The 9,899-nt window shown below is 47.4% G+C and overlaps 1 protein-coding gene across 1 annotated transcript; it reads right to left on the bottom strand.

Annotated features, from left to right (window-relative positions):
* Positions 1-1,939: 1,939 nt before the first annotated feature.
* LOC144101853 (uncharacterized) lies at positions 1,940-4,717 on the bottom strand. The gene has a single exon (XM_077635078.1). The coding sequence runs from the start codon at positions 4,570-4,572 to the stop codon at positions 2,608-2,610; it is 1,965 nt and encodes a 654-aa protein (XP_077491204.1). The 5' UTR covers positions 4,573-4,717; the 3' UTR covers positions 1,940-2,607.
* Positions 4,718-9,899: the final 5,182 nt, after the last annotated feature.

Here is a 9,899-nt window from a genome sequence, read left to right as displayed (position 1 = left end):
CTTGTGCCCAGGGAAGCTAGATCCTAACCAAATACCTCTCTCGATAGTTATGGTGTGTAAAAAACAATGCTGTCTATGGATTAGTAAACATGGCATTGACTGGAAAAAAAATAAGAACTATTAGTCATTCCACCTGGCTTTTGTGGAAGCTGCTTCCTTAAAATGAGGCCGTTTTCTCTGACTGAGGAGGAAACCCTATGTGCACAAAAATGTGCGACTGGAGTGGAAGAAGTTTGTTCAACGGTTCATGTGCTCTCCCAACTCAACATTCTCAAGCAAAAGCTGGGGGCTGACACTTTCACTTTCTGTTCAAGGTTTTGAGATAGTTGGCACACACAGCATGCTTGTTTATTTTTGCAAGGACAATGCTGCTGATAAACACAGTGCATGAAATTCCTGTGCAACTGGAAATGGCTGAATTGAATTTGAAAGCCAAGGTAGCTCTGTGCATCTGTGCTAAGGATACATAATGTGAGGCGAATAGGACGTGGTCACCCCAAGAACCAATATACAGCCTCTGCTGTAGCTGCTGAAAAGCAACTACATTTGGAAGTCCTGTCCTCAAAGGTGGTTTGACAAGAACTGAATTTCCCACTATGTTTTTGGATTTTTTTTTCTTTTTCTAAACATTCCTGCATAGCTAAACTCGCATAAGGGTAAAAAAGTAACATGGCTCAATCGATGTTTCTAGCATGTCTTATTTGCAACTCATGTGCATTGTGATTCATATTGTGATTTCATTTAAAGGTGTGTGGAAAGGCTTTTTTTTTTCCTGTAGATCCAGTAGCGATTTGCTTTCTTCCACAACGCTTGTGGCCCAAACAGCACCAGCCAGCAAAAGTGACAATGCTGCAGGACTGAACTTGTATACAACTTGTCCAGAAAAATCACATGAATTCACACGCACACAGCATGCTGCAATCAGTCCACCTTTCAATGGGTGAGCTTCTTCATAGACATCAGCAAAAGACATTCGCTGCATCATAGAATATGAGATGATTAGCTGAATGCTATTTTTCACGTACTCATTTCTGTGTACTGTTTCCAGTGTCCTGCGGTGCTGTTTTTGAAAACGCTGGCCCTCTTCTGGATGTAAATGCCCACTGACCTAATTGAGCCAGCTTGAAGTCTAAGCACACTCTCAAATGCTGCTCTTAAAGGGCTACAGATACCCAATTTGAATGCAATGTTTTCTTTTCTGTAATGATGCATATAATGTTACAATACATGATTCACCACATGGTATTTGCTTATGACTGTTAAATAACTTCAAACTGAATTTCTTGATGCTACTTTGGCTTCAAACAAATGATGGTTGTGTCATCCAAGTTTTGTCCATCACCCAGCGTGCTGAGCTTGGGCAATAATTTCGTTGAAACAAAATCAGCCAAGCCATCATTAGACCACCTTAAGGCACAAGATAAATTGCACTACCCGACACTTAGTACTTGTGAACGAACGTAAGTGTTTGTACCAGTGCAGTTTTCTAGCACAGGTAGACATGCCAAAAAAAACCATGACTGCAATCCGACCAAGTGTGCGACCTTAGTGGTTTGCTCTGCTCACAAGTTCCTGGCTACTTTGTCTCCACTATGTCAGAGTTGACATTTAGCCCATAATTACCGAGGACTGCAGTACTATAGCAGCTAATTTTGCAACAGAGCGATACGTAAAAAGTAGTCCATCTATCAGTCACTGAGGCGCGAATTTTACTTGTCATTTCCAGCCCCACACACCCAAAACTTCTATACATAGTGGCACAGCTCAAGGACCTTTGGCAATGTGGCTAGAATGCATGCACCTGGAAAATATGCAATCTATCACCTTGATCAAGTGAGTTGTGCATTTACGAGACCATACATGTGTCCAGGCTGCTCACAGTTAACAGCAAGTAATGACAGGAAAGATTTATTGAATGGAATGCTTTTTAATGGTACGATCACCGTACATAAAGTGAACCTCATGGCCCCAAAGTAAAAGCAGATACAAGTTAAATCTTTATAACAGTCATAGCAACTCTTGTTAAGTGCGAAATGGACTAGCAGTTAATTTGATCAATATATCTGCCCAGATAAAAGCTAAACGTATTGCATGTTGCAGTTTTGACACCTGTACATTTATGCGTTTCAGAACCAGTGTAAAAAACAGGAGATAGTGGCAAGCAAAAGCTTCTGCATACATATAAACAAGCAATAAAAAGTTAGCAGTGACGAAACAAAAACTACGTATTGGACGGCATAGACTTTCTGCTTTGCACTGGGATAAAAACAAAAGATAAAATTTACTTATGTTGTTAGCAATTAATGTTTGAAGCTAGCTAAAAGGCCTAAAAGGCAGTAATGCATAAAAACACTTTCCTGCAGGAAGCAGACGTGTTGAACAGGAAAAGGGTAGCTGAGATTTTCCAAATGACAAAACGTTCAGTTCATAACTGTTTGTGACACAGTCAAAGAAAGTTGTGTGCTTAAGTACTCTAATACAAAATTTATAGTGCTATGAGCACTTGAATGGCACCAAGCTTCTTAGCTTTCCCCAGCACTTAGTATCTAAAATTCCAACATAAAAATTTAAAAATCTCAGAAGGCAGCGCACACAAAAATGAGCACATCACAGGTCTAGTGGTCCCAAATGTCGTTCACCCTCGCTAAGGAAAATGTTCAGCGCCTTGTACACAAGATACGCCCCTAGCTTCCGCCGCTTTTTCTCGGGCCATGACCGGACAATACCGTACACATCCCCTTTTTTCTGGTTTGCCAGCCGGCGAAGTCCGATAGCATCAATCATGCATGCTTCTCGCGTGTAGGCCTCGGCTGCCAATGTGTTCTGGAAGACATGAAGAGAGACGACGCCATGCCGGGAATCCCAGATCTGGAGGATCTTGCGTGTCTTCTCTACATCCACCTTCTGCCACGACTTGTCCATACCTTTCCGCACCAACAAAGCTTCGTAGAGGTGACTGAATGGCCGCGACCTCTTGCCCTTGCCAACATAGAAGATGGCCTTGAGGAAATCGGACATGCGTTCCGCCAGGGTCAAGTTGTTCGCCCTCAGGGGGAGGTTCTGGGTCACCCTGGTGTCCAGCAGGAGGTACGTGAACGAGGCCTTGGCGTTGCCCTCCCTCCAGTAGCCATTGGGACGCGGCTTGTCGAAGTCTTGCACCATCGCCATCTCCAGGTCTCGGTACGCGTCCAAGTTTCCGGCGTTCAGCACTAGGGTGTGCACGTCCGGGGAGATGACGTCGCGGGACTTGTGGAGCGTCGCTAGGCCCAACGCCAGCCTGGCCAGACGGCTCAGGTAGGCGGTCCTAGTTCCTTCGGTCACAGGTCCCGGGGCGTCGCCCAGGCTCTTGAGCTTGGCGAAGATCTGCTCGTTGGTGAGACCTCTGAGTTCCGGCGGTACGTCGACGGTGTCGGTTCCACTGCTGGCTGCGTCCGTCGTGCTGGACTCTGCGTCCGTCGACGAGTGGTAGTGTTCCTCCTTGAGTACCAGGCCGGACTCCGGGTCCTTGTGGACCACTTCGCAGCAGTCGCACGTCGGTGGAGTCGACCTGTCGTTCAGCGCCCAACCGTACGACACTTCGGACGATGCCAGCCTGATGCGCGCGCGCGGTCCCCAGCGGTAGTGCGCCAGCGCATGGCGGATGACGTTGCGGTTTGAGTCGAGCACGGGACCCACGTCGTGGCCACAGCAGGCTGCGAGCTGCTCTCTCAACTCATCGTCGGTGAGACGCATCAACTCGTCTGAAAGATCCGAAGACGCCGAGGTGCTGTCGGTCGCGCTTACGTCGACTGAAGACCACGACGGCCCCGCGGATTCATCCGTGGGTGAGTCCAAGCTGCCTTCTGCAGGACTAGCGCCGCCCGCTTGGCCTGCGTCGCTTCTTCGACGGCACCGCCGTCTGTTCCGCTTGTCACCGACATACACCGGCGACAGGTACCGGTGCGGGAACACGTAGGCTGTGTTGAGAACAGACTCGGTGTCTGTGCTGACGTCGGCTGGACTGGACAGGCACAGCGAAGCGTCGAGGTCGCCAGCGTCCGTGACGTCAGGCGAGAGAGTTCCCGAGCACGCCTGCTGTTGCGGCGAGCCATTCGCCTCGCCGACGGGTGCACACCGGTCTGCGCAGTTGTCGGCGGGGATGCCTAGCAAGTGCTTCACTTTTCCCAGGCACGCCCAGTCTTTGTTGTCGGCGAGGAGGTCGAAGACGTTCTTACCGGTAGGGTCCCGGCGCGTAGGGTCGCCGCCTCGCTCGACCAGTCGTTCAAGTGCCGCCTCGTTGCCCGATGCAGCGGCGATGTGCAGGGCAGTCACGCCGTCCGCATTCGCAGCGTTGGGGTCGGCTCCGCTCTTGAGCAGCATCTCGAGAAACTCCAACGAGAACTCGTCCACGCTGACGACCAGGTGCAGCAGAGTGGTGCCGTCGTCCGAGTCTGGCAGCACGAAGTTTGACAGCGCGCCGTGTCGCACCAGCTTGCCGAACAACACCGCGTCTTTCCGTTGCAGCGCTCGAAACACAATGCCGCTCTGGAGCAAGACGCAGCCATCGCCGCCAGCTGACCTCGGCGGGCTCATGGCGCGAGGTTAACCTCTAGATGACCTGCTGTCAGGATGGACGGCGTAAGCGGCGAACATTTCGAACATTTGTCAACGGGACGACATAAGGAAAGTTTTCGTATACGGCGGCATCGTCCGCGGGCGTTGAAATTCACCGTCACGTGATGCGCCTTGCTTTTTCACTTGGCCGCGTAGCGTCGCGCCAGTCGATGCCTGCACTAATAAACTTGCTTTCGTTTTCGTTTTCGTTTTCAAGCCCCAGGAACAAACTTCTGCCCCTTCCGCTGTACCTACCTCGGATACTTCGAGAGATGTTGGTATAATATAAGATTCCGAGATGGTGGAGCCTGATGCGCGGCTTAAGCGCAGCGGGTCCCCCATGTCTCATTCGTTATCTTCTCTGTGCAACCAGCCCAAATCAAAGAAGCAGCAGCTTGGCACCAAACCCAAGGATACCATTTTGGAGCAGGCAGTTGCTGCTGCTAGGCTTTCGCAACCATAGCGTCGTTGTGAGTTCTGCAGTGGAACTGTCGCTCTATTCTTTCAGCTTCTACAGATTTACACTGCATTTCTACCCAGTTTAATCCGGATGTCATAATTCTGCAAGAAAGGTGGCCTTCAACCAACAAACATTTTCATATCAAAAATTACCGTTCATTTCGCCTTGATCGCCAGTCAAGAGGAGGGGGTTTACTAACTTTAGTCTCTTCAAAATTTTGCCACAGGGCTATGGTACCTTTTCAACAAATTTCTCCTGACTGTGAGATTTTGGCACTAGACTTTGTACTTCCTGGGTGCTCTCCATTTTCAAAAGCAAATTGTTATTTCCCCAATGGAGTCCAGGATGTTAGACCTCTGAACATGTTACTCGCTAACTGTAAAAACCCAGTTCTCGTGGCTGGGGACTTCAATTCTCACCATGTGTCGTGAGGTTTTAGGACTAATACATGCGGCAAGCGCCTTTGGGACTGGGTTTCTGATCATAACCTGATGTGCTTAAATTCAGGATCAGCCACATATCTTCGCTCACACACTCAATCTGTTTTAGATCTCACGTTCATTAGTCCGAGAATTGGCGTAACGAATTGGTCGACTGTTGATAGCGGCACCTCAAGTGACCATATACCTATTCATTTTCATATCATATGTCGTGTAACTCCGGCGTCTTCTCAGTTGCGGTCACATGTAAATTATGACAGATTTCAGACGGCGTTGCGCTCTGCCCTTGCTTCAGTGTCTAACATTTCCGAGGCCCACCAGTCAGCAAGCATATGTCTGGATATAGAGAAAAGCCGTAAAAAGTCGGAGTTCCTGGTGAGGCCAACAAAAGGGATTCTTCTAACTGGTGGAATGCGGACTGTACAAGAGATTACAGGCGGAGGAAGGCAGCATGGAAAAAGCTTCTTCATAACCAATGCCCAAATAACTGGAGTGATTATAAATTTATTGCAGCCACCTTTAAACGCACAGTTTCTCGCGCGAAGGAAAAATATGACTCAGAACACTTCGATTATCTTTCAAAGGCGGACAACCGACGTGCACTATTCCGTTTTCTATGGTCTAGGAAACAGTTCATGTCCTCTCATAATTTTCAGTCATTAGTTATGTCACCTGAGCAAGCTATCCAGGAGGTTGAATTATTTGCCACAGGCCTGCAAAAGCGGTTCTCGTCTTTACTACCTTTGCGCCCAATGTTGTTTGCACCAGTCGTGCCAAATGATAATGCCTCACAAGTAAATCTATCAGAGCTTTCACAAGTTGTCCAGAGATTGCCAGCTGCTGCTCCTGGTCCTAATGGTGTTACTACAAAGATGCTCAAGATTCTCTTTGAAGAGTCTCCCAACTCCTTATTGCACCTAATAAACTACTCTCTCAAACACGCTTGGGATACCTTCTGAGTGCAAGCTGTCCAAGGTGATCCCTTTACTTAAAAATAAGGGTGGAGGCTATGAATTGGATAATATTAGACCAATTTCTTGTACATCAAACGTGGTAAAGTTGATAGAAAGGGTGTTACTATTTCGGGTGTTACTAATTGTGGACCGAAAAACTATACTCAGCCCGTGCCAACTCGGTTTCCGGCCACGGTGGAACGTACATGCTGATCTTGAGAGCAGAATTCTCCTTGCTCGTCGTCAACGCCTGGTCGCGGCTTTGGTCATGTTAGACGTCGCCAAAGCTTACGACAGTGTAGAACACTCCATTCTGATACATAGGCTACAGTCTCTTCAATTTCCAGATTATATAGTTGCATGGATATCTGCATTTCTTTATAACAGGGAATTCTTTTGCGTCCATAATGGTGTTCATTCAGAGAGGTACAGACAAACGCGAGGTGTACCGCAAGGAGCTGTTCTTTCTCCTGTGCTCTTAAATATTCTGTTAAGCTCAATTCCTCTCCACCGCCATGTACGCACTTACGTCTATGCGGACGACATTGCGTTTTTTGCTGCTGCGCCGGATATACATTCCCTGTATGGTCTGTTGCAGTCATATTTGAATACACTTGAGCACTGGTTGAGCGCATTACACCTGAAGTTAAATGTTGGCAAGTGCGGCACCCCTGTTTTCCCTCTATACACTCCTGTAGTGGTCTCTCTCACTTGCCAGTTAAAAACAATACCGCAGGTTCAATCCCTAAAATACCTAGTGGTCATATATGACAACAAACTCACCTGGCGACCTCAAATTGACCATGTCGCGGCAAAAAGGGCTCGTGCCGTGGGCATGTTACGGAGATTATGTCATCACCTGTACGACATGCGCTATTAATGATCTACATAATGTATGTCAGGCCAATTTTAGAATTTGGATCAGTGTTGTTTTCAGGCTCGGCTACATATAAACTTCGTCCTCTCGTCCTTTTAGAGAGGTAAGCACTTCGCATGTGCCTCGGCCTTCCAAAATTTGTGGCTACCAATGTGCTGTACCTTGAAGCCGGCATTCCGCCTCTCTTATCACGACTTCAATTTTTAACTGTGCAAACTTACCTCAGGATCTATGAATCCCATTTCCACTGTTCCCAAAGCATTTTCTGTTGTCAGCCGACGTCCTTTTTTGGTGTCCCCTGGTCCCCTCAGGTAGTGTTTGTGCAAAGATTACTTCATCCTTTAGATGTAAACATTTATGATATCCTTCCTGCGCTTCGCAATGGGCCCGCTATCCACATTGTTTTCGACATATTCCCCCAAAAATGCAAAACTTTTCCCTCCGAGTATTCTAAATGGTCTACTAGAAGATCATCTGAGGACCCTACCTACAGATAGCAATAGCCGCTGACGCATCGCAATGCAATGAAAAAGCAGGTGTGGGAATATTTTTCTCGCATTTAGACTGGTCCTTTTCACTGCGCCTTCCAGATTTCACCCCTATTTTTCAAGCAGAGTTTCTAGCAGTTGTACTTGCTCTACACAAGCTAGACCCCTCTATTACAGCAGTTGCAGTAATTACTGATTCTTTATCTTTGTGTTCGTCCCTCGCTGCTCATGTTGACGGTCCCATTTTAACAACTTTCTTATCCCTACTTCCTACGCATTTGAGCCTTGTTCATTTAGTATGGGTTTCCGGTCACAGCAGTGTGGCAGTAAATGTGCTGACAATCTCGCAAAGGCTTCCCTCAGCGGCCCCGTGTTGCCAATAATCCCGGCTACAGCCTATATTACAGCATCTAGATTTCGGCGACGTGCGTTTTTAAGCACGCAAGACACAACACTTTTAACATCGGCGGTTTATGAGCACCTTAAATATTATTGGAAGAGGAAAATTTGTTGCTCTCGGCAGCTTGAAGTATCACTGACGAGGCTGCGCTGCCGCATCCCCCCTCTAAATTTCTATTTACACAAGTCGGGTTTGGCGCTCTCTCCCCTTTGTGCATTTTGCCGTGAGCCTGAATCTATAGAACATTTTTGGCTGTATTGTCGCCGATTCAACTCTCTGAGAAAAAGGTTGCTGGAGGAGTCCTTGCAGCATCTTGGCCTTAGTTTGAGCAGCCCGCTCTTGCTATCATTTGGCGCCACCATATTTGGGTTCAGCCACAGATCTGTTTGTACCGCTGTTCTAAATTTCCTGATAGAATCTCACCGACTGCCTTGCTAAGTGATCCAAAACTTTCTTTTCTATCAATTATTACATTTTGACTTAATCATTATTATTTAATCCCTCTCATCCCTTTTCTGTTCACGAGGCAGAATTCACCGGTGTTGCGCTCCCACGTGCTTTTCCTTTTTATTAACTGCGTTCAGGTGAATAGCCACCCGATTCTTGGCCGATCCCCCAGTGCGGGTATGTGCCATCTTTTGATAGGCAAACAACAACAACAACAACAACAACAACAACAACAACAACAACAACAACAACAACAACAACAACATTTGTTCGGTGTGCTTTCACAGCAGTCCTACGCCGATTTATTTCTTCTTTATGTTACTTTTGTCGCTTGCGCAGCAGCACGTGTCTTTTTTGTGTGTGTCAATATGGCGAATCCCACTTGTCGATACGGAGCGGGGTGCTGAATCAGCGCCAGAGCGACCGAATCAGCCACAATGCGACCCATTCCTGATTGACTAGCGAAACACGAACATCTCTGCCACATGCTCCGGCTAAGAGCCCCACGGAAGCTCGGAGACCAGTTCCGTAAGTTGGGCCTTACATCCGTCAGTGTATTTTCGCTGGACTATAGCTTGGCTACCTTGACGATCAGCTTTTTAGTTAAAGGCCTCTGAATTAACGATGACAAGCGATGATAACATAGTTTTCTGCCTTGCCCTTTCGCTAGAAAGACACTTTTCTAGCCACCCTTCTGGAAATTAAGTTTTCTGGCTGGAAGTGGTGGAGATTTCATTCCAGCTGGAGCTAAGTGAAAATGGCATATTCCAATCCTAAGCACTAAGGCTGAGCAACACTGCTTGAAGGGATGCCTTCTGTACTTCAGGTGAATTCTTTTGTCACACAGATGCTGACTCAAAATGAATTACAGGAATCGGCGCGTAGGAAAGGGAGTTAGTCAATGAAGAAATTTCAAAATGCAAGCAAACATAATGCTGTCCTCAACTCGATCTTCCTGGTGCTTCCCATTCCCAATTCACTTTCTCAATGACGATATTGAGTGGGACCAATCAAAACAGCCTATATGAGTACGTCGCGGAAGTTTGCACACCATGGTCGCCTGTTCACCGCAACTCGTTCTCGCCAAGGCTGGCAGTCGTTACCAGGGTTCCAACAACGACGAAGACGCCCAGCTGGCCCAGCAATTCTTCATTGTCAAGTCGACGGCACAGAAGGAAACATCGATAAATGGCCTACCCTGACTTATCCGGACTTACGACGAAGTGACGACCTGCGCGAGA

The sequence above is a fragment of the Amblyomma americanum genome, chromosome 8 (assembly GCF_052857255.1).
Source record: "Amblyomma americanum isolate KBUSLIRL-KWMA chromosome 8, ASM5285725v1, whole genome shotgun sequence".
NCBI classification, from domain to species: domain Eukaryota; kingdom Metazoa; phylum Arthropoda; class Arachnida; order Ixodida; family Ixodidae; genus Amblyomma; species Amblyomma americanum.
The sequence above is the reverse complement of the archived record's forward strand: the minus strand, read 5'-3'. Positions and strand labels throughout refer to the sequence as shown.